The following is a 24,674-nucleotide window of genomic DNA, read 5'->3' on the forward strand; positions in this document are numbered from 1 at the left end:
TGACAAAAAGTATTTTTTTCAGCAATACAATTACTTTGATACACAAACCAAAATTTTTAAAGTTGGATCAGATGGAGCACTGTACAAGTTTAGTGTTTCACTGTACCTTTTTGGCTAAGGTCAATGTGTCCTGTTTACCATTCATCGCTTTGGCATTAATTCGATCAGAAAGGCGGGTCACTTGATCCGAGATAAGATCCTTTTCCAATAATTGCTCCTCTTTTCTTTCCAGTTTCAATTCCATCTGCAGCAATAAGAATTAAATTAATGGAATAACTGTGAACTGCAAATTAATACAAACACTGCAATGAAGTTACTGTGAAAATCCCCTAGTCGCCACATTCCAGCGCCTGTTTGGGTACACTGAGGGAGAATTCAGAATGTCCAAATTACCTGACAGCACATCTTTCAGGACTTGTGAGAAGAAACCAGAGCACCCGGAGGAAACCCACGCAGACACAGGGAGAACGTGCAGACTTCACAGACAGTGAGCCAAGCCGGGAATCGAACCAGGGACCCTGACTCTGTGAAGCAACAGTGCTAACCATTGTGCTGTGTCACCCAAGCTGCTGACTAGCTTCTGCTGGTTTAAAAGGACATGGAAACACTGGAAAAAAGGATTTATAAAAGTGATACCAGAACTGAGACAGTACAACAGCAGGAAAGACTAATATCCTGGGACTCTAGAAAAGGGAAAACTAAAAGGTGATAAGGGCTTTAAAATTATCAAGAGGTTCAACAGGTTAAATGGAGTGACGAAGTTTTCACTTCTAGGAATATCCAAACCAAGGCGTCATAAGATAGTCACTAACATTTAAAAAAAAAAATTTTTTTTTTAAAATTGAGTTTTCATATTTTATATTGAACAAATAACAAATTATTAGAGAGAAAAAAAAACACGCAAAAATTAACATGTATATTTACAGGTAAGCATCTTCGTAATAACAGCTGTGGCCGCCCCCTTTAGCCGGCTTACATATTTTACATTCCCCAATATGGCCGAGGCACATGTTTATAGGCATTTATTTACAGTTTGGTTTTGGGCCTTAGCTAGCCATCAAACCCCCATAACGAACCCGTAGTCCTCCCCCCACCCCGGGCTACCTTCCCCCGATTCCCGTCCATTTTCCCCTGATTCTTGGCCACCCGACTATTCTTCCTCTTGTTCGTTGGCCACAAACAGGTCTCAGAACAATTGCATGAATGGCTCCCACGTTCTGTGGAAGCCGTCGTCCGACCCTCGGATGGCGAATTTGATTTTCTCCATTTGGAGAGATTCCGAGAGGTCGGACAGCCAGTCTGCAGCTCTGGGCGGTGCTGCTGACTGCCAGCCAAACAGGATTCTACGGCGGGCGATCAGGGAGGCAAAGGCGTCCGCCCTCCTCCCCAGGAATAGATCTGGCTGGTCTGAAACCCTGAAGACCGCCACTATCGGGCATGGCTCCACCCTCACCCCCACCACTTTGGACATAGCCTCGAAGAAGGCTGTCCAGTACTCCACAAGTCTGGGGCAAGACCAGAACATGTGGGTGTGGTTGGCCGGGCCTCTTTGGCACCGTTCACATCTGTCCTCCACCTCCGGGAAGAACCTCCTCATACGGTTTCTTGTTAAGTGGGCTCTATGTACCACTTTTAGTTGCGTCAGGCTGAGCCTTGCGCATGTGGAGGTGGAGTTGACCCTATGCAGTGCTTCACTCCAGAGTCCCCACCCTATCTCAATCCCCAGATCGTCCTCCCATTTCATTCTTGTTGTGTCCAGTATGGTGTCATCCCTTTCTACCAGTCGGTCATACATGTCGCTACAGTTCCCTTTCTCTAGGATACTTGCGTCCAGTAGGTCTTCCAGTAGTGTCTGTCGTGGTGGTTGTGGGTACGTCCTTGTCTCCTTTCGTAGGAAGTTTTTGAGCTGCAGGTACCGTACCTCGTTCCCCCCAGCTAGCTGAAATTTCCCTGTCAGTTCGTCCAGTGTTGCGATCCTGTCGTCCATGTATAGGTCCTTGACTGTCAGTGTCCCCCCGTCCTGCCTCCACCTTTTGAAGGTGGTGTCAGTCAGTGCTGGTGTGAACCTATGGTTGTTGCAGATGGGAGCCTTGTCCGACATTTTGGTCAGGCCAAATTGCTGCCGCAGTTGGTTCCAGGATTGGAGGGTGGCTGTCACCATTGGGCTGCTGGAGTGTTTTTTGGGTGGGGATGGGAGTGCTGCCGTGGCGAGGGCCCGGAGGGAGGTCCCCATGCAGGAGGCCTCCTCCACACGCACCCACTCGGCTTCTGGCTCTTGGATCCATCCCCTTACTCGCTCGGCTGTTGCCGCCCAGTGGTAGAACTGTAGATTCGGGAGGGCTAGCCCCCCCCTGGATTTTGTTTTTTGTAGGACCTTCTTTGGGATCCTAGCATTTTTGCCCCCCCATACGAACGCCATGATAAGTTTGTCCAGCACTTTGAAAAAGGCCTTGGGGATGTAGATCGGAATGGATCTAAACAGGAAGAGGAACCTGGGCAGTACGTTCATTTTGATCGTCTGGACCATCCCCGCGAGGGAGAGCGGGAGTGTGTTCCATCTTTGCAGGTCCTTTTTAACTTCCTCCGTCAGGCTGGTGAGGTTCCATTTGTGGATCCCTTTCCAGTCATGGGCTATTTGGATCCCCAGGTAGCGGAATTTGTGTCGGGCTTGTTTGAACGGCAGCCCCTTTAGAGCTGCCCCCCCCCCCCCCCCCTGCGGGTTTACTGGGAAGATCTCGCTTTTGCTCATGTTGAGTTTGTAGCCCGAGAAGGCTCCAAACTCTTTCACGAGCGCGATGATTCCGTCCATGCTGCTTTGTGGGTCCGAGATGTAGAGGAGATGTGCTCTCTGCCTCCCCTTCGGATCCCCCTCCAATTTTTTGCTGCCCTGAGCGCGATTGCTAGCGGTTCGATTGCTAGTTCGAACAGCAGCAGGGACAGTGGGCATCCTTGTCTGGTGCCCCTGTGCAGCTGGAAGTATTGGGAGTTGGTATTGTTGGTCCGTACACTCGCCATGGGAGCGTTGAGTCACTAACATAAGGAAATTTGAAGAAAACTTCAAATTTTGGCAGCAGGGTAGCATGGTGGTTAGCATAAATGCTTCACAGCTCCAGGGTTCCAGGTTCGATTCCCGGCTGGGTCACTGTCTGTGTGGAGTCTGCACGTCCTCCCCCTGTGTGCGTGGGTTTCCTCCGGGTGCTCCGGTTTCCTCCCACAGTCCAAAGATGTGCGGGTTAGGTGGATTGGCCATGCTAAATTGCCCGTAGCGTCCTAATAAAAAAAAGTAAGGTTAAGGGGGGGGGGGGGGGGGGGGGGGGGGAGGTTGTTGGGTTACAGGTATAGGGTGGATACATGGGTTTGAGTAGGGTGATCATGGCTCGGCACAACATCGAGGGCCGAAGGGCCTGTTCTGTGCTGTACTGTTCTATGTTCTATCTAAAACCTTATATAAACTCCATGAGTGGCAAGACTATGGAACTTTCTACCATACGGAATGGTTGAGGCGAATTGTCCAGATGAATTTAAGGGGAATATAGGTAACTACATGAGGGATAAAGGAATAGAATATATGTTGATGGGGTTGTATGAATAAAGGTGGGATCAGACTTTTGGAGCATAAGCACTGGTCAAATGGTCTGCTTTTTACAGGTCTGGTTTATCTAAAGAAAATAGATAAATGGGATTGATACTGGTTTGATAATTTTGTTATTTGGGGGAAGAATGTCATAGCAGCATGGTGTGGTGAGCTGTGTTGTAGAATGTCGGTTACAGTTTGATTGGTCTGAAGAAGTCTTTGTAGTCATATGCAGGTTAACTTTAATTCTTTATTGACTCTTAGAATTATTTGCAAATGTACAGTAAAGGGTACAAGCTCGGAGCTGTCTCCATAGTTGCTGGTACACACGACTCTGTCCAGCACTCAGTTGACTCTGGGTGTGTGTCATATGCTCTCTTACATCACCCGTGTGGGTAGTACTCTATTCAGCCCTACATTAATCCTCTGTGTGCCAGACCCTTGTATTACAAGCTGGCTCCTCTTACTATGTTCAGCTCCATGCTGAGATATTTCCTTAAATAATAATGCCATAACATTTGCAAAGCATATGCCATTGATGTCTGTGGGAATGTGTAATTTCTGACTAGGCTTAAAGTTTCCAGAATATGTTTTATGATCTTTTACATGTTTCAGCCAACAGCTGAACTTTATTAACAAGTGTTGGAGCAGATGGAATTATGCTTGGTGTCATACAAACGATTAAACCATCGAGCTAGCTTAACCTGGGTTGTTTATATAAATGCAAAATAGCCATGTGCCAAGAATTTTTAGGATGGCGGAGTTTCTCATTCCTGCCTTTGAAGTTGGCAGCTAATGAATCGCTGCCCATATAGGCCCGCCCCTCGCCCCCCTCCTGTGTCCTCCCCCTGACCCCCCCTCTCTTTTCTTCCCCCCCCGTCAACTTCGGCGGTGTTTGCCTTGTGATCGGGGGGGTTCTGCCCCCCACCACATTAGAACATAGAACAGCACAGAACAGGCCCTTCGGCCCTCGATGTTGTGCCGAGCAATAATCACCCTACTCAAACCCACGTATCCACCCTATACCCGTAACCCAACAACCCCCCCTTAACCTTACTTTTTAGGACACTACGGGCAATTTAGCATGGCCAATCCACCTAACCCGCACATCTTTGGACTGTGGGAGGAAACCGGAGCACCCGGAGGAAACCCACGCATTGATCCCTTTTTTTGACTTTCTAGCCTTTCCTCTTTCACCTCCTCCCCCCTTCCCTTCGCTCGGGTTGCGTGTTCCTTTGGTTTCCCTTCTGTCTTTGTTTTCCCCTTGTCCTTCCTCTTTTTCCTTCTCCCGTTTTCCAACCTTACTCTTTGTTGCTGGTCTCGAACAGGTTTTGGAACAGGCCGACGAACTGCCCCCATGCATCTAGGAAGCCTTCCTTCGACCCTCGGATGGCATACTTAATCTTCTCCAGGTGGAGAAATTCAGAGAGGTCAGCGAGCCAGTCTGCAGCAGTGGGTGGCGCTGCCGATCGCCAGCCACGCAAGGTTCTTCAGCGTGCGGTTAGGGAAGCGAAAGTTACGGCGTCGACCCTCTTCCCCATGTGTAGCTCTGGCTGCTCCGATACCCCAAAGATTGCCACAATTAGGCATGGCTTCACCCTCATCCCTACAACCCTGTGCATTTCCTCGGAGAAGGCTGTTCAGAACCTAGCAAGTTTGGGACAAGCCCAAAACATGTGGGTGTGGTTGGCCGGGCCTCTCTGGCACCGTTCACATTTGTCCTCCATTCCGGGAAGAACCTGTTCATTTGGGTTCTGGTCAGGTACACTCTGTGCACCACTTTGAGCTGCATTAGGCTGAGTCTTGCGCAGGAGGAGGTGGAGTTGGTCCTGCTCATTGCTTCGCTCCAGAGTCCCCATCCCACCGCTGTCCCCAGCTCGTCCTCCCATTTCTGTCTGGTCTCGTCCAGTGTTATCCAATCAATGGTGTAACTCTCCATACATCTCCCACATAGTCCCCCTTCTTTGCTGCTCGTGCCTATCAGGTCCTCTAATAATGTGGTTTCTTGGGCCCTGGGTACCCTACTCTCTTTGAGGAGGAAGTGTTTTATTTGCAGCTGCCTCATTTCCTATCCTTTCGGTATCTCCACTTCCTCGTCAGTTCATCCAGTGTCGCCAGTCTGTGCCCGACGTAAAAGTCTCCAACTCGTCTCCATGTTTTGAAGATGGTGTCTAGCATAGCTGGGGGGAATTTGTAATTGCTGCAGATGGGGGCCATGGGGCACATCTTGGTTAGCCTGAAGTGTTGTCTCAGTTGGGCCCACATTTTCAGTGTGGCCGCTACCACTGGGCTTGTGTATCTTGTTGAGGAGGATGGGAGTGCTGTAGACATGGCCCAGAGGGTCGTTCCTTAACAGGAGGCTTCCTGAACCTGTACCCACTCTGAGTCGGGTTCGTATACCCATCCCCTCACTCTCTCTGCCACTGCTGCCCAGCAGTAGTATTGCAGGTTCAGTAAAGCCAAACCACCTTTGATTTTCCTTCTTTGCAGCGTCGGTTTGGGAATTCTCGGGTTCTTACCCCCCACACAAATGCCATGATTAGACTGTCTACGTTTTGGAAAAAGGTCTTGGGGATGAAGATCGGTATGGATCTGAACAGGAAAAGGAACCTTGGAGCATGTTCATCTTGATCGTCTACCAGGGAGAGTGGGAGTGTGCCCCACCTCTGTAGGTCCTTTATTACTTCCTCCACCAGGCTGGTCAGGTTCCACTTGTGGATCTGTGTCCAGTCTCTGGCTATCTGAATCCCCAGGTAACAGAATCTGTTCTGGGCCGTTTTAAACAGGAGCCCCTCCAGCTCTGTCCCTCCCCGATTTGGATTCACTGGGAATGCCTCACTTCTGCCCAGGTTAAGTTTGTAGACCGAAAAGGTTCCAAACTCTTTCAGGATCTGCAGGATTGCCTTCAGTCCCTCCTATGGCTTTGAGACATAAAGGAGCAGGTCATCTGCACAGAGCGAACTCTATGCTCTCTGTCTCCTCTTCGGATGCCCTTCCAGCTTTTCGCGTCCCGCAGGGCTATCGCTAGGGGTTCGATCACGAGCGCAAACAAGAGTGGGGACAGGGAGCAGCCCTATCTTGTTCCTCTCTGTAGCTAGACATATTCAGAACTGGTGGTGTTCGAACGTTCACCTTGGGAGCTTGTACAGAAGTCTCACCCAGGTGCTGAATCCTAGCCCAAACCGTTCCAGTACCTCGTGGAGGTACTTCCATTCGATTCTGTCGAAGGCCTTTTCTGCATTCAGGGAGACGATCATCTCTGATGCTCCCTCCCTGGTCTCTCTCCCCGGAGGGGGGTCATTATTACATTTAGCAGCCGCCTGATGTTTGCAGTGAGTTGCCTACCCTTGACAAAGCCCATTTGGTCCTCTGCGACCACCTCAGGTACCCAGCCTTTTGGCCAGGACCTTTCCGAGCATTTTCACAGGAACACAGCAGCAAAGTAGGTCTATATGATCCATATTTCGTCAGGTCTTTATCCTTTTTGGGTATAAGTGAGATTGTGGCCTGTGCTAGCGTAGGTGGCAGAGTGCCCCTTGCCAGCGAGTCCGTGAACATGTCTCTTAGGTGTGGGGCCAGGGCTGGCACAAATGTTTTATGGAAGTCCTTCGGGAACCCGTCTGGTCCCAGTGCCTTCTCCGCCTGCATGGAGCTAATGCTGTCCATGGTTTCTCCCAGATCTGGTGCTTCCAGCTCCCCCCGTCTGTCTTCCCCCACAACTGGTAGTTCCAGTCCGTCGAGGAACTGTTTCATCCCCGCGTCCTCGTTGGGGGGCTCAGAGGTGTACAGTTCCTGGTAAAAGGTCTCAAATGCCCGATTGACCTCCTTTGGTTCCGTTACTAGTCTGCATCTGCTATTCTTTACCTTGGCTATTTCCATCGTGGCTGCCTGCTTTCTCAGCTGGTGAGACAATAGGCGACCAGCCTCGTCTCCGTGTTCGGAGAAGGTCCCCCGTGTCTGGCGGAGTTGGTACACTGCTTTCCTAGTGGATAGCAGGTTAAAGTCCATTTGCAGCTTTTTCCTCTCCGCCAGCAGCTCGTTGGTCAGGGCCTCAGAGTACTTTCTGTTGACATCCAGGATGGAGTCCATTAGCTGTTCCCTGGCCACACTCTCTTCCCTAACTCTGCCTGCCTTGTAGGCTATGATTCTCCTCTAATCACGGCCTTCAGTGCCTCCTAAAACGTGGAGGGTATGACCTCCCTGTTTTGGTTGTTACTAACATAATCGCCTATGGCAGAAGGCCTTGTCAGCCAGGAGGTCCGTGTCCAGCCTCCATGTGGGGCGCTGGACACGGCCCGTCTCCAGCCTCACATCGATGTAGCATGGTCGGAGATAATGATCGCGGAGTATTCCGTTCCCGTGATCCCTGGAAGCACTGATTTCCCCACTACAAAGAAGTCGATACATGTGTATACCTTGTGCACTTGTGAGAAGTATGAAAACTCTTTTTCTCCTGGGTGTAGGAACCTCCATGGGTCCACCGCCCCCATCTCCTGCAGTTCCCTAGCCATGCCAATCTTTCTCCCTGTTCTGGGGTTTGATCAGTCGGTCAGTGGGTCCTGCTCGCAGTTAAAGTCGCCCCCCTTCCCCCCCCCCCCCCCCCCCCATCATAATCAGTCCGTGTGTGTTTCCGCCATGGTCTTCTTTATGAATTCTATATCATCTCAGTTGGGAGCTTACACATTTACCAGTACCACCAGTGCCCCTTCCAGGACACCGCTGACCATGGACGTACCGTCCCCCTGGGTCCGTAACTGTCTTGGTTTCTGTAAACCTCTTCCTCTTGTTGATCAGTATGGCTACTCCCCTAGCCCTTGTTCCGTAACATGAATGGTACGTCTGTCCCACCCAGCCCCTCCTTACCAGTAGTCGGTCCTTCTCCCTCAGGTGCGTCTCTTGCAGGTAAATTATGTTGGCCTTTCAGCTTCATAAATGGGCGAAGACTCTGGATCTTTTCACCGGGCTGTTAAATCCCCATACGTTCCAGGTGACAATCCTGGTGGGGGTTTCTGAACCCCCGGTCCTGCAGGATCACCCGTACCGACCTGTTGGACGAGCCCCTGCACTCCGGGGATTCCCTTTTGGGTGGACCTCCCAAAATGGCCGCAGTTACTGTTCTCACCATGAGGTTGGGCCCCTACGCTCCGAGTACCCAATTATTTTTTCCAATTAAGGGGCAATTTAGCATGGCCAATCCACCTACCTGCACATCTTTGGACTGTGGGGGTGAAACCCAAGCAGACATGGGGAGAATGTGCAAACTGTACACAGACAGTGACCCGGGGCTGGGATCGAGCCTGGGCCCTCAGCGCCGTAGGCAGCAGTGCTAACCACTGTGCCACCCAATGTTTTGAGAATTGATTACATTAAATATGTCGATGCACAGTGCATGCTCAGGGCCCTTATCCGAAGAATTACAGAATCAGAACTAATTTACCTTCCTCTAAATCTAACCAACATTGATATTTTAGTTTTATTGAACAAGCTCAGCCTAGTTTCCCAAAGCAATAATATGCGCTTTGAATTGCGCATTTATGAGTTCCAGAGGTGATGATCACGTTATGTGCGCCACAACCTGGATGTCAACAGCAAAATAAACTTCAAGGATTTGCTTGTTACCTCATCTATTCTTTTAGTTAGTTCATCAAACGATGGATCATCTCCTCCTAGCAATCTTGATCTGTTCTCACTTAAAGAGTTCACTAAGGTCTTCTCAAGACTTTGGACTTTGTCCTGATACATTGCAAGCTGAAAGTAGTTAAGAGAATAGATGGAAAAATTAACATTTGCACACCAACAAAAGATAAAAGTATATACATGATTTAACAGTTTCTTACAATGATCAAAATGTCCAGCCCATTTTTTTGAACTGGCGCCAACTGATTTAGGTTACGAAAATACAAAGAATTATTAATCAGCACAAACTGGAAAGTGTCCCTGTAGATACAAGTCCAACCAAGATAATTTAAAACAGGTATTCATTTTTCAGTCATCCCATTGCGATTTATAATAATGTTCATTAAAATCAAATCATTTAATATATGATTTAATAATACTTATTTAACACACCATAGATGTTAATGATGTGATGCTTTATTGCCTAATTATATCTCTTGCTGTGAATGTGCAAGTGAGTACTGGAATAAATGGGTGAAGATTTTGCTACATCACTCTTGCCTTGCACTGAAAAAGTTAAATTATATTCTCCTAGCCCAGAATATTCCATATGTTAACAAATGGGAAAGCATCAGTTGGGATTGTACAATTTTATGATATTGAACCCAGCACTCCCCAATCTCATGAGTGGTATACTGGAATATAGAGTGATAAATTTGCCTCCATTTCTCTAATTCCTGTTGAATCAAGAAGCAGTGTTTTCAGCACAGAAGAAGGCCATTTAAATTGAGTTTCTGTCAGTGCTAGTTCCACATCAGAGCTATTTGCTTTAATCTGATTTCTTGCTCTTTCCCCATACCCTTCAATCATATGTTCATCTAATTCTCTGTTAAATCCCGAGATTAACTCCACTTCAAAAGTCTAAATGTATGCCTCCTCACCAATCCGCTCAGCACAGTTTTCTGTCTCCTTATCACAAGATTGGTGTCATGTCTGCTGGAGAATCACACATTTTATGTCCAAAGCACCTCACAGTGCATTAATTATTAAACTTTGTCTAGTAGGTGCAAATGCAAATTAGTGGAAATACTCAGCAGGTCTGGCAGCATCTGTGGAGGTGGAAGCAGGGTTAGCGTTTCAGGTCTGTGCAACACTAATAAAGATTATTATTATTACTGTGAATCTTCTTCAGAGCTAAAGAGATGGAGAAATCTGATGGATTTTTTACTGTTTAAGAAGGGTGGAGCAAAGTAGAAGGTAGGGATAGATGTGAGCTAGGAGAGATTAGACAAGCACGTTTTGGGCACAAGATGAAGGAAGTGGCAACGGTAGTGCTAAGGATGAAAGAAGGTGCTGATCATTGCATGAATTTAAGATATCAGACTGTGTTAATAGTAGAGCAAAGCTCAGTGTTCTGTGAAATCAGAATTTAAGAAGAACTAACAGATTGCTGTGATAGAGGGGAGCAAAATGGATCAAGATGGAGGAGAGAGTTCACAATCTGAAGTAGTTGAACTCAATGTTGACTCCAAAAACTGGGAAATAGGGTGGAGTTCTTACAGGGATAAGGGTGTGAGGAGCTGTAGTTGAGGTAGTTGTGAGAGTTGGTGAGCTTGTGATGAATATTGGTAACTTTTGCTCTGCTATTAACACATTCTGCCAGAACCGTCACCTTCTTTTGTCCTTAACACTACATGATGCTTCCTCTGCGAAGGCAAGAATTCAATTCTTCGAAAACCGACTAAGTGGTATGGCGAAGGTCCTGGAGGACTTGGATAACCAAAGTTGGAGAATGAATATCAAAATCATTGGTCTGGCAGAAAAAGTGTGGAGAGTAACACCTCGTTAAGCTCTTCGAAGACTGGTTGCCATGTTTTCTCAAGCTGGATGTGAAGGCTAGACAATTCAAATTAGAAAGAGCACACTGTATCCTATCTTTGAGGCCAAGAGATGGTTTTCATCTCAGATCCTTAATCATTTGCTTCCACAACATTAAAGACCACCTTGGAGATGGCACAGTGAAATGGGATCTGGCTCTATGAGAGAGTGAGGACTTCTTTCTCCCTGGACTTTTCGGCGGCGACGCAGGCTAAGCATCGGAGTTAAGATGACGTTTGAAGCCTTTGTTCAGGAGTGTTGGAGTGAATTATGCTTTGCTTTATCCTGCGAGCCTGAAAATTGTATCTGACAACTCCATCAAGTCATTCGATAATCCAACTACTGCTTTAACCTTCGTTCAATCCTGAGGGGTAACGAAATGGTTTGAAGGTTTGCTGCTTGGACTAACTCGAGCTCTAATCTGGACTCTTTCCCTATCATGGTGTCGTCTAATTTTCATAGAATCATAGAATTTACAGTGCAGAAGGAGGCCATTCAGCCCATTGAGTCTGTACTGGCCCTTAGAAAGAGCACCATTCTTAAGCCCCTCGCCCCACCCTATCCCCTTTATCCCAGTAAGAGTGCCCAGGGGTACTTCGCCAGAGATGTGTACTCAATTTAGGAAGAGTTGACCCTCTGATTATTTACTGCTGTATGCAAAAGTCAAGAGAGCAGAGGAGAACACTGTTTAATAGCCTGGACAGATTCACTGACCAAACAACAAAGTATGTGTGCCACTACTCCCTTCTGAACCTGTGTAAGCATGACTAAGTCTGCATGCTCTCAGAAACCTTTTCAGACAAACAAATGCTTTCAGAACTACAATATGTATACCCACTCTCATTTTGAAATTGATTCTACAACAAAATATTTCAATGCACAGAGGGGAAAGTAATAAGATGGATTGTGAGATAATGACCATACTCGTCAAACTCTGAAGCTATAGCCTGCCTTCATGGCGGGAAATTTGAGACACAGAGTCCACTGACCAGACAAGCTGCAGTACTTCTCCCACTGTCACAATTTAAACCTGATTCACTGTACGTTTTAAAATTACAACTCTTTCCCAATTTTTTTTCTTTTCATAAAGTGCACAAATTCATGAGGCACTACTAAGCTTTTCCTCCACATCAAAACTCCTCACGCTGGCTCTGTCATCGTCTGCGGGGGCCTCATTGTATTACCGCCTTCTACAAAATGCGCGTTATAAACAGTACAGAACCAGCCAAATGTAATGCTACACCAGTGTTGATCCCTCAGCCATTTCAAATGATTGCATAATGAAACATTGTACTTGTGTATTGGCTAGGCATCAAATTTAACCAGATGAATGTGCATGTTTTTCTTTTCAACAGGATCAGTTCAGGGCACCAAAAGCTTTTCTAGACAGAAAACGCAAAAAAGGATCAGTCGATCCTTGGTGATCATTTCTGGAAACCCATTTTCAACATCTGCGACCCACCCGTGGGTCGTGACCCCCACTTTGAAAAACACTGGTCTAGTAGGCACAGCTGCTGCTTGTGCTGGTTTTTGGTTGCACAGTAGAGGACGCATCCTGTGAGCCAAGTATCTGCAGCTATGTGTCCCTATGACTAATAGGTCAGAGAGACCAATCTCACTGGGCTGTGCTGACTGGTGCATATGAAGCATGACTTCTATGATTAAGGGCAGCACAGTAGCACAAGTGGATAGCACTGTGGCTTCACAGCGCCAGGGTCCCAGGTTCGATTCCCCGCTGGGTCACTGTCTGTGCGGAGTCTGCATGTTCTCCCCGTTGTAGTATTGTGTGAAGCAAATAATGGCATGATGGGAAAACTAGTCAAGTCTTCTTGGTACAAGTGAATTTAAACTGATTTTCATATAACCTAAGGCCCAGAATACAGAGACAGCCGAGGTCAGCATGTCTTGGGAACTGGGTGACTCTGAGAGTCTAGATAAGGCTTGGAGCTAGAAGTAGCCTTTATACATAACAAGCTGAACAACTGTCTCTTTCTGTATGTAAACAACTTCTTCCCTTTCTTAAAACAAAGACAAGATAATGATATGAAACTCAAGTCCCCTAAAGGTCAGAAGGTGACGCCATTGTAACGATTATTACTTATGTTTTACTTTCAATCAAATTCCTGACCAAGCTGTATTCATGTTATCTTGATCCTATAATGTATAAGAATCGCCTTCTTTTCTGTACTATCGCAGACTTGGGACGGACTCCGCAGTTTGTAATTGACTGCCTTCCGACTTTCCAAGTATCAGCCAATTTCTGCTAGCAGTTCTAATTAATGAATAAAGTTCAGTTTTGCTTATCTAATGAATGCTGGTTGAATTTCTCTATCACAGTCAAGACGCGGGGAAAATATAGAATACAACACCGTGTCTGCATGGGTTTCCTCCGGGTGCTCCGGTTTCCTCCCACAGTCCAAAGACATGCAGATTAGGTGGATTGGCCATGATAAATTGCCCTTAGTGACCAAAAAGGTTAGGTGGGGTTATTGGGTTTCGGGGATAGGAGGGCTTAAGTGGGTCGGTGCAGACTCGATGGGCCGAATGGCCTCCTTCTGCACTGCATGTTCTATGAACTATGATGATTTAATGTAAAACAGGTATTGTATGAAAAGATCCTGATTTACATGTATTCAGAATACCCCTGCCTGACATTCAAAGGACTCAGTTATTTCAACCATCTATCTATTCCATTTCCATTGGGCAAGTAAAGTTAAGGTCAGTCCCTCTGGCAGGATATTAACTTTCAATATAAAATAATTACTCTCAAAAGAGCATGTTTCTCCAATAATGATTTCCCACAGTTTGGTACACAGGGTTTCTCATCTCTCACTGGAACTTTGGCACAAGTTAGGTAAGAACTCCAGAGGAAATCTAGATTTTTTTTTACAAGATGAATTAGAATTGTTCCATTTCAAATGAGCAATTTTACTTCAAGGAGAACCAAGTCATTTAGATTGTCATTGTTACAGGATTTCTTATTCTGTGATTAAGCCAATAAATTACAACTTCCAAATCAAATCTGGCAAAATAATATGCATGTTTTGCTATGTTGAACTTGACCATTAAAACAATTGTGACTCATATACACACACACACACACACATAGAAGTTGTAGTACTTACACAAGGTCTACAGAACAGAATCACATTGTGGCAGAAAGGACAAAGGAAAATATCAAATATAATCAGTTCAAAGTGTCACTGTGACCCATCATACCATATATGAGTACTGCACTGAATGGTAACTTTCCCCCATGGAAAAGCTGTCTCGTGTCACTAAAGGTTCAGTAATTGTAGCTGCAAAGGTGAGGTAATATACCAACCACTCTTAATTCTTTGAGAACCCTAGGCATTTGCACACTTTTCATCCTCTAAAATTAAGAGCCAAACAAAAAAAAAGGAAACATTTCTAATTACATAAAGGCTTTCATGACCACAGGACGACACAAAGTGTTTCACAGCCAATGAAATGCTTCTGAATTGTCACAGTTACAATGCAAAACAAACACTTCACTTTGCACTCTAGTTAAAGGAGACAATAGTTACGGTTCGTACTGCATTGTGTTGCCATGCAGAACCCTAAAACACTGGATTCCACATTAACAAGGTGAGACGACCAGATCGATCTTGTGCATCAGCTGCCAGATACCCCATGGGAGACAGCTGTCTGATTTTGAGCCTGAACAAACACTTCAAAAGTACTTAATTGGAAGTGAAACGCTTTGTGTTGACCTGAGATTATGCAATCCATTATATAAATGTGGATAGGGATCCCAAGTGCTACATAAATGCAAGTTTTTCCCAATTAAAGACGTAGTCATGTCGGGGCCAACAGATCTGAAGTGATGCTCAAACATGAAACTTAGCTTGAAAAATCTGCCCTTTGAAGGAGTTATGGCTGCGATGACAAATAGAGACTTTTAAATAGAAGAGATGAATGACCAGTTGTAAACTAATTCACCTTGCAGCAATCATTAGAGTCACCAACTCTAGTTGGGTGTATTTATGCAGGTTTAGGCACACGTTCCTTTGAATCCAACCACCTCATCCAGTAATACGGCTTTGTTCCCTAGCTCCGATATATTTCTAACAAATAAATTGTTCAAAGGAAATGAAAAACAGGGAATTCCCCAATAATTTGCCTCCTGAAATGCTCGCAACAGTGCATAGGAGACTAATCATGAATGCCTGGAGACTCCAGGACAATTCTGGAGGATTGGCAGCCCGAGCAATCATTGAGGGGTCCTCTAGTGATCATCATCTTGAAGTTTCCCTCCTCATACTTCTACTTCCAAAGCATGAATATCCATCTTTTTGAATAGCAGATTTGTATATAGTATAGGCCAGACACATAGGCTTTAGAATAATGTGCAGGTTCTCCTGATCCATAAATGACAGCAAAAGCGCTCCTTTAAGATTCCAATTGCTCATTTGGTGCATGCTCCTCCTTGCTGCAATATTCTGTTGCTACTTGTACATATTTTAGTGGGTTAGAAAAAGGGGGTGAGGGCAGCATTGTGATGTCTTGCCATGCTTGAAGAGTTTCAGTAGCGTTGACTTATGACTGCTGAATATTGTGACAACTTCCAACTCTCTTTTTGTGACAAGTCTGTCCCAAAGATTATTTAACACAGCCCTTAATCTTTCACTACGTATTCTCACGTACTCAGTTTCATACTTTTTAAACCTGTCTCCTAACTAGAGTTCCAGTAGTCTTTATGAGTATGCCATTAATTTTGAACTTTGTCAAAGCCTTTCCAAAAATAAAAATATTTCACTATCTATGTTATCTACCTGGTTATAATGTCTGCAAATAAGTTTGTCCTTTTCACAAGGAGCAAACTACTGAATTTGTTATTTTCTTTTCTTTTATAAATTTAGAGTACCCAATTATTTTTTCCAATTAAGGGGCAATTTAGATTGGCCAATCCACCTATCCTGCACATCTTTTGGGTTGTGGGGGCGAAACCCACGCAGACACGGGGAGAATGTGCAAACTCCACACCGACAGTGACCCAGGGCCGGGATTCGAACCCGGGTCCTCAGCGCCGTAGGCAACAATGCTCACCACTGTGCCACCGTGTTGCCCTGAATTTATTCTTTTCTTACCTCTTTCTGTAACTTGATCAAGTTTGATTCCATTTCATGTTTGCTTGGCACATCTTTGCGAACCCTTTCAATCTGTCTCTTTTCCTCCGTCAGTTGAATATTCAAGAATCGTATTTCATCCTCCATACTGTGTAATTCCACATCTCCATTACTATTCAATGAATCCTGAATACTTAGTTTCTCATAGAAAATACAAACTTCCTCTTCCCTTTCAATCAAATGTATTCCTCTGCAAACAAAAAGACACAAACACTGCGTCAGATTATTGTTTTCATCTTTCCAATGTTTCTTTTGTGTAGTTGTTTAGTTACAGATCTTTTAGTTAACTCGCAATAACTGCATATCAGTTTGACACATGCTGAATGAAGAAGTAAAATGAATGGAACAACATGGTGTGCTGTGGAATTGCTCATGAACATGTTTGAAAAGATTTATTGTCTAAACATCAGTGGACCTCTGGTGGCATTGCTTATGGTTAATATGTGGCTTGGCATATGTTTATGGTTATTTTCTGGCCCTTCCAGCAGGCAGCCTCTTTTGGTCCCGCTGATGTTGACCCCCACCACCATGGTGTGTTCCTGGCAGTGAAGCGTGTGGAGTGGCGAACGCAAAACCCCATGAAATAAGCTGGGGGGGGGGGGGGGGGGGGGGTGGGGGTGTTGGAAAATCTCGCTCTGTTGCATGTAGTGGCCGAGAATTAGGGGTGCTCCTTCCTTCCAGGTACAGATTTACCCATTACTTCACAAGCTGCCTTAAGACTCAAGTAACTGTTCCAAAATCTCTTCTTTACAATTAGTTATAGTATAAATATATATTTTTCATTGCGGTGGAAAATTAGAATTCAGGTATGGGACTTCTGGTGGCGGCCATGAGCTGATCGGTCGCACAAAAGGTGGCCCCTGCTCAGAGGCTTTGGTTCTGGCCCTTTCTGTCCGGCTAAAGGGCATTTTTGTTGGAGATTCTGAAAAATAAGTGGAGGGAGGTGAATTCTCCTCCGCAGTGGAATGTCGGAGGGTTACCACACTGGGCAGAAATTGAATAAGACGGCATCTCCAGAGATGGGAGGATCTGCGTGGCGCAGTTACAGAAAGCATGACGGAGTCGGGAGCGACGTCATCATCCACTCCACTGCCTGTGGAGTAGTTAATGGTGTTGGTCAAGAGGAGCTCTGGCAGCATCGGCTGGAAATTCAAGAAGACTGGTTCAAGGTGATTGAGGGAGCAGTAGCCCCTCTTTGCGGGATTTTGGAGCAGGTGGAGAAGCACCTGGAATCAGAAGGTGCGATGATCAGTGAGGTGGAAAGGGTAGTAACGGATCACAGCGATCAGCTCGTGGCATTGGAGGCAGAGGTGGCAATAATGGGGGCGGCCTCTAGGAATTGAAGGTAAAGGTGGGCGATCAGGAGAATCGGTCCAGGTGGCAGAATTTACGAATCGTGGGTCTGCCTGAGGGGGTGGAGGGAATGAGTGCCATGGCCAATGTTTCAAAGAGGATTATGAAGCTGGTAGATGAGGGGGTCTGAGAGAGGGCCCCGGAGGTGGACTTGGCACACCAATCACTAAGGCTGAGGGCTGAGGAGCCGCCGTGGGTGGTGATAGTTCAAATGCATAAATTTCATGAGAAGATTCGGAGATGGGGAGGACGACACAAGACTGTAGTTGGAAGAGTCAGCGGATCCAAATATTTCAAAACATTGGTGTTGACCTGGCCAAGCAGCGGGCGGGATTTAACCCGGCCAAAGTGATGCTCTTTCAGAACAAGGTTCGGTTTGGGGTGTTGCACCCGACCCAATATTGGGTGACTTTATTTTTTTTTAATATAAATTTAGATTACCCAATTCACTTTTTCCAATTAAGGGGCAACTTAGCGGGGCCAGTCCACCTAATCTGCACACCTTTGTGTTGTGGGGGTGAAACCACAACACAGGGAACCTGAATTGTAGCTCCAGTACATAAGAAGCTGAGAGTAGTGAGGTCATGAGTAAGGTTTCAAAGTTGCAGGAGTGTACCGGCAGGAAGGAAGGTGGTCTAAAGTGCGTCTACTTCAATGCCAGGAGCATCTGGAATAAGGTGGGTGAGCTTGCGGCATGGGTTAGTACCTGGGACTTCGATGTTGTGGCCATTTCGGAGACATGGATAGAGCAGGGCGAGGAATGGTTGTTGCAGGTGCCGGGGTTTAGATATTTCAGTAAGTTCAGGTAAGAGAGGGGGAGAGGTGGCATTGTTAGTCAAGGACAGTATTACGGTGGCTGAGAGGACATTTGATGAGGACTCGAATACTGAGGTAGTATGGGCTGAGTTAAGAAACAGGAAAGGAGAGGTCACCCTATTAGGGCTTTTCTATAGGCCTCCGAAAAGTTCCAGAGATGTAGAGGAAAGGATTGCAAAGATGATTCTGGATAGGAGCGAAAATAACAGGGTAGTTGTTATGGGGGACTTTAACTTTCCAAATATTGACTGGAAACACTATAGTTCGAGTACTTTAGATGGGTCCGTTTTTGTCCAATGTGTGCAGGAGGGTTTCCTGATGCAGTATGTAGATAGGTCAACAAGAGGCGAGGCCATATTGGATTTGGTACTGGGTAATGAACCAGGACAGGTGTTAGATTTGGAGGTAGGAGAGCATTTTGGTGATAGTGACCACAATTCGATTACGTTTACTTTAGCGATGGAAAGGGATAGGTATAAACCGCAGGGCAAGAGTTATTGCTGGGGGAAAGGCAATTATGATGCGATGAGGCAAGACTTAGGATGCATCGCCTGAAGGGGAAAACTGCAGGGGATGGACACAATGGAAATGTGGAGCATGTTCAAGGAACAGCTACTGCATGTCCTTGTAAGTATATACCTGTTAGGCAGAGAGGAAGTGGTCGAGTGAGGGAACCATGGGTTACTAAAGCAGTTGAATCACTTGTCAAGAGGAAGAAGGAGGCTTATGTGAAGATGAGACGTGATGGTTCAGTTGGGTCGCTTGAGAGTTACAAGTTAGCTAGGAAGGCTCTAAAGAGAGAGCTAAGAAGAGCCAAGCGAGGACATGAGAAGTCTTTGGCAGGTAGGATCAAGGATAACCCTAAAGCTTTCTATAGGTATGTCAGGAATAAAAGAATGACTAAGGTAAGAGTAGGGCCAGTCAAGGGCAGTAGTGGGAAGTTGTGTGTAGAGTCCGAGGAGATAGGAGAGGTGCTAAATGAGTATTTTTCGTCAGTATTCACACAGGAAAAAGACAAAGTTGTCGAGGAGAAGACTGAGATACAGGCTGGGGAGGGGGCAGGGTGCCCTCCGATCAGATTGGTCATATGGAACACGAGGGGGCTGAATGGGCTAGTTGAATAGTCACATGTTTCACGCACCTGAGGAGCTTGAAGGCGAACGCAGCCTTTTTACAAGAAGCACATTTGAAGATTGGGATCAGACAAGGCTAAGGAAAGGGTGAGCAGGGCAAGTTTTTCATTCAAGATTAGATATGAAGACACGTGGGACGGGGGGTGTTGATAAATTAACGGGTGTCGTTGGAGGTGGGGAATATAGTAGCAGTTTCGGGGGAATGTTCTTGATGGTGAGTGGGAAGCTGGAGTGGATGCTAGCGTGCCCAATAAATGTTTATGCTTCAAATTGGGATGATGTGGAGTTTATGAGGCGAGTGCTGGGGAAGATCTGGGACCTGGAATTGCACCAGTTGATCATGGGAGGGGATTTTAACATGGTCATTGATCCAGGGTTCGACTGGTCAAGCCCCGTGGTCGGGGAGGGTGTCGGCGGTAGCGAAGAAGCTGAAGGGACTCATGGAGCGCATGTGGGGGTTGGACTCGTGGAGGTTTGGGAGGCCAAGGGCGAAGAAGTTTTCGTTTTTCTCCCATGTGCACAGGTGCACTCTCGGATTGATTTTTTTGTGGTAGGTAAGACGTTATTGGCGGGGGTAGTCGTCTCGGGGTACTCACCGATCGTGGTTTCAGACCATGTGCCGTACTGGGTGGACTTGCAAGTGGATCAGGGGGGAGGCAGCGCCCGCAGTGGAGGCTGGACGCAGGGTTGTTAGCGGATGAGGGGGTATGTGTGCGGGTGGGGCTGCCATTCGGTGGTATGAGGAACTAAATGATACAGATGAGGTCTCGGCTGCCACGCTGTGGGAAGTACTCAAGGCAGTGATTGGGGGGGGGGGGGGGGGGGGGGGAGTTCATATCGATCCGGGTACATAGGGAGAAGGAGGAGTGAGCAGAGATGGTAAGGCTGGAGATTCTGTGGGTGGACAGGAGGTATTGGGTGTCCCCAGAGGCAAGATTGTTGAAGAAAAGCAGAAGCTTCAGATGGAGTTCGGGCTGGTGTCCACGGGGAAGGCAGTAGGGCAGTAGCAGAGGGCCAGAGGGGCAGGGTATGAGTACAGGGAGAAGGCTAGTAGGATGCTGGTCCACTAACTCAAGAAGCAGGAGGTGGCGAGGGAGGTTGAAAGGGTGAAGGACGGTAGGGATGGAATGGTACTGGGGGTAAATGGGGTATTTGAGGAGTTTAATAGGTGGCTTTGTAAATCAGAGCCCCTGACCAGGGGGGAGGGAATGCGGCGATTCCTGGACGGGTTGGAGTTCCACAGGGAACCTTGTGTGCCCTGGTAGATGGGTTGGGCGCACCCATTAGACTGGTGGAAATGATGGAGGGTATGGGCGCAATGCAGGCAGGGAAGGCCCCAGGGCCAGATGGTTTTCCGGTAGAAGTTTATAAAAAGTTTTTGGGAGATTTGGGGCCTCTACTGGTAAGGGCATTTAATGAGAAGGGGGAGCTCTACCTGACATTCCTGTCCCTTGTTTGTCACCAATGGGTAGGGAAGGGGGGGGGGGGTGCTCAGTTGGGAGGGGTGTTAAAGGGTGAAAATGGGAAAAATATGTGAAACTGTGTGGATTATGATACTTTTTTGTGCGTATTTTGTTTACTTTGGTTTGGAATATAAATGTTTTTAAAAAAAATTCAGCTATAGATACAAACAGCGCAAAAAATATTTTTATCTACTAGAAACAGCTTTTGTTGTCCGAGTTCTTTATAGCATCAGATAAACTGTTATATACTTGAGACAGAGCTGCACTAGGATTCAATCCTAAGGATAGAGCAGTTTTTCTGACACTACGGACTCTGGGTGAACATCGTCCATTCCATAACGGACATTTCTTTCGCAAAATCCTCTACCACCTTGCACTGATCAGCGGGAAGGTTTGGTATATTGAAGGCTGTCCCGAGTTTCAGAGTGCATCTTGTATATTTTACCATGTAATCTTCCAGATGTCCATTAACACAGGTTTCATTGTATGCATTAAATATTATGCAAACTTTTCCAACCAACAGTGAAAATGCGATATATTTATAAGAAACCAACACTTAAAGGCCAGCCAGGCCACTTGAACAATATCACACCTATTTCACATGTGAGCAGTGATACAGAGAAAAGCTCAGCCAAATCATAAGTTTCAACAGTAATGTTGTTATCATTAATTTCCATGGCGTTGAGGAGTAATGAGACTTGTAGCATGGCTTTCAAAAATGTGTAAAACTGTGTTTAAATCCAGAGACCAGTGAATCGGGCATGCCAGCTTCTGCAGTCAATTATCTAACTTTCATCCACGCACAGTGAACTAAATACAGCTTACATACCAGACTAATTTACATTAAAGGAGAAGACTGAATATTTCTGTGTCTTATTGAATAAACCACACATCATTATCATGCAGTTTAATAATACCATTAAATACCATTAATAATACCATTAATAATTAGTTCTAATTAGGATATGTAACAAATTTTTAAAACTATCTCCTTTAAGGATAATCACACCAATCATGGCAATTTTTACAGATGGAAAAAACATCTTTAAAAATATAGATTTTTTTTTATCTTGAAGTCCTAAATATTGCATTGCAAATCACAAATTGTCTAACCATTGATTTAGAAAAAGGTTCAGCCAGAGAATTTAGCAAAGTAGAGAATTTGTTAACATCCTGATGATGATTTATGCTCTGTTGTCTATCATAATCTCAGATAATGTCCTATTGCAGATGTTAATTGTGCCCTAATGCTGTTTCCAGTTTAATATAATTCAGTTGATTGGAGGTACAGCATGACAGCCAAAACTTGGGTGAAGCTAAGTAACATTTTTTCACTTAAAACTGTTCTGTAAGTATACAGGAAGTGGGTGGTGGGGGATGAAAAGCAGGAAACATAGAACATTACAGCGCATTACAGGCCCCTCGGCCCTCGATGCTGCGCCGACCTGTGAAACCACTCTAAAGCCCATCTACACCATTCCCTTATCATCCATATGTCTATGCAATGACCATTTGAATGCCCTTAGTGTTGGCGAGTCCACTACTGTTGCAGGCAGGGCATTCCACGCCCGTACTACTCTCTGAGTAAAGAACCTACCTCTGACATCTGTCCTGTATCTATCGCCCCTCAATTTAAAGCTATGTCCCCTCGTGCTAGACATCACCATCCGAGGAAAAAGGCTCTCACTGTCCACCCTATCTAATCCTCTGATCATCTTGTATGCCTTAATTAAGTCACCTCTTAACTTTCTTCTCTCTAACGAAAACAGCCTCAAGTCCTTCAGCCTTCCCTCATAAGATCGTCCCTCCATACCAGGCAACATTCTGGTAAATCTCCTCTGCACCCTTTCCAATGCTTCCACATCCTTCCTATAATGCGGCGCCCAGAATTGCACGCAATACTCCAAATGCGGCCGCACCAGAGTTTTGTACAGCTGCAACATGACCTCATGGCTCCGAAACTCAATCCCTCTACCAATAAAAGCTAACACACCGTACGCCTTCTTAACAACCCTCTCAACCTGAGTGGCAACTTTTAGGGATCTATGTACATGGACACCGATATATTTCTGCTCATCCACACTACCAAGAATCTTACCATTAGCCCAGTACTCTGTCTTCCTTCCAAAATGAATCACCTCACACTTTTCCGCTTTAAACTCCATTTGCCACCTCTCAGCCCAGCTCTGCAGCTTATCTATGTCCCTCTGTAACTTGTAACATCCTTCCGCATTGTCCACAACTCCACCGACTTTAGTGTCATCTGCAAATTTACTCACCCATCCTTCTACGCCCTCCTCCAGGTCATTTATAAAAATGACAAACAGCAGTGGCCCCAAAACAGATCCTTGTGGTACACCACTACTTACTGGACTTCAGTCTGAACATTTCCCATCAACCACCCTTTGTCTTCTTCCAGCTAGCCAATTTCTGATCCAAACTGCTAAATCACCCTGAATCCCATGCCTCCGTATTTTCTGCAACAGCCTAGCGTGGGGAACCTTATCAAACGCTTTACTGAAATCCATATATACCACATCAACTGCTTTACACTCATCCACCTGTTTGGTTACCTTCTCAAAGAACTCAATAAGGTTTGTGAGGCACGACCTACACTTCACAAAACCGTGTTGACTATCTCTAATTAAATTATCCTTTCCAGATGATTAAACATCCTATCTCTTATAAACCTTTCCAAGATTTTGCCCACAACAGAAGTAAGGCTCACTGGTTTATAGTTACCGGGGTTGTCTCTACTCCCCTTCTTGAACAACGGGACAACATTTGCTATCCTCCAGTCTTCTGGCACTATTCCTGTAGACAAAGATGACTTAAAGATCAAAGCCAAAGGCTCAGCAATCTCCTCCCTAGCTTCCCAGTGAATCCTAGGTTAAATCTCATCCGGCCCAGAGGACTTATCTATTTTCACTCTTTCTAGAATTGCTAACACCTCCTCCTTATGAACCTCAAGCCCTTCTAGTCTAGTAGTCAGTATCTCAATATTGTCCTTGACAACATTGTTTTTTTCCTGTGTGAATACTGACGAAAAATATTCATTTAGCACCTCTCCTATCTCCTCGGAATCCACGCACAACTTCCCACTACTGTCCTTGACTGGCCCTACTGCCAGCTTTTCTCTACAATTAACTACCTACTATTAAAATTGCAGCAAAGTGCAGCTTTAAATGTGCTATTTCTTTTTAAAAAAAATAATTTTTATTGAAATTTTTACAAAATATAAACATCTCACCTCTATTAACAAAACAACCGCGGTAACACCCCAAGAGCAATACCCACCCAACTTCAAAAGCAACTACAAACAAAGGAAAAAAACAAAAGAACACCCAACAACAAAAGGGAAAGAGATAACACCCGCCACATCCCAGAAACCAATGTACACAGTTCTCCCTCCCACCGATCCAAACCCCCCCCCGGGTTGCTGCTGCTGCCGGCCTATTTCCCTACCATTCCGCCAGGAAGTCCAGGAAAGGCTGCCACCGCCTAAAGAACCCTTGTACTGATCCCCTCAGGGCAAATTTCACCCTCCAATTTAATGAACCCCGCCATATCATTGATCCAGGCCTCCACGCTTGGGGGCCTCGCATCCTTCCATTGGAGCAAGATCCTCCGCCGGGCTACTAGGGACGCAAAGGCCAGAACACCGGCCTCTTTCGCCTCCTGCACTCCCGGC

The 24,674-nt window shown here is 45.8% G+C and overlaps 1 protein-coding gene across 4 annotated transcripts in view; it reads right to left on the minus strand.

The window, feature by feature from the left end:
- Positions 1-24,674, minus strand: part of ccdc146 (coiled-coil domain containing 146) — a 152,546-nt gene that overhangs the window by 4,793 nt on the left and 123,079 nt on the right. For all 4 annotated transcript variants that reach the window (XM_038811549.1, XM_038811550.1, XM_038811548.1 and 1 more), the window contains 3 exons: positions 16,180-16,408; positions 9,194-9,322; positions 107-244 (listed from right to left, as the gene is read on the minus strand). In XM_038811549.1, the coding sequence (XP_038667477.1) occupies positions 107-244; positions 9,194-9,322; positions 16,180-16,408 (496 nt within the window). The remainder of the gene's footprint in view (positions 1-106; positions 245-9,193; positions 9,323-16,179; positions 16,409-24,674) is intronic.

This window comes from Scyliorhinus canicula, chromosome 11, assembly GCF_902713615.1.
Source record: "Scyliorhinus canicula chromosome 11, sScyCan1.1, whole genome shotgun sequence".
Lineage (NCBI taxonomy): Eukaryota > Metazoa > Chordata > Chondrichthyes > Carcharhiniformes > Scyliorhinidae > Scyliorhinus > Scyliorhinus canicula.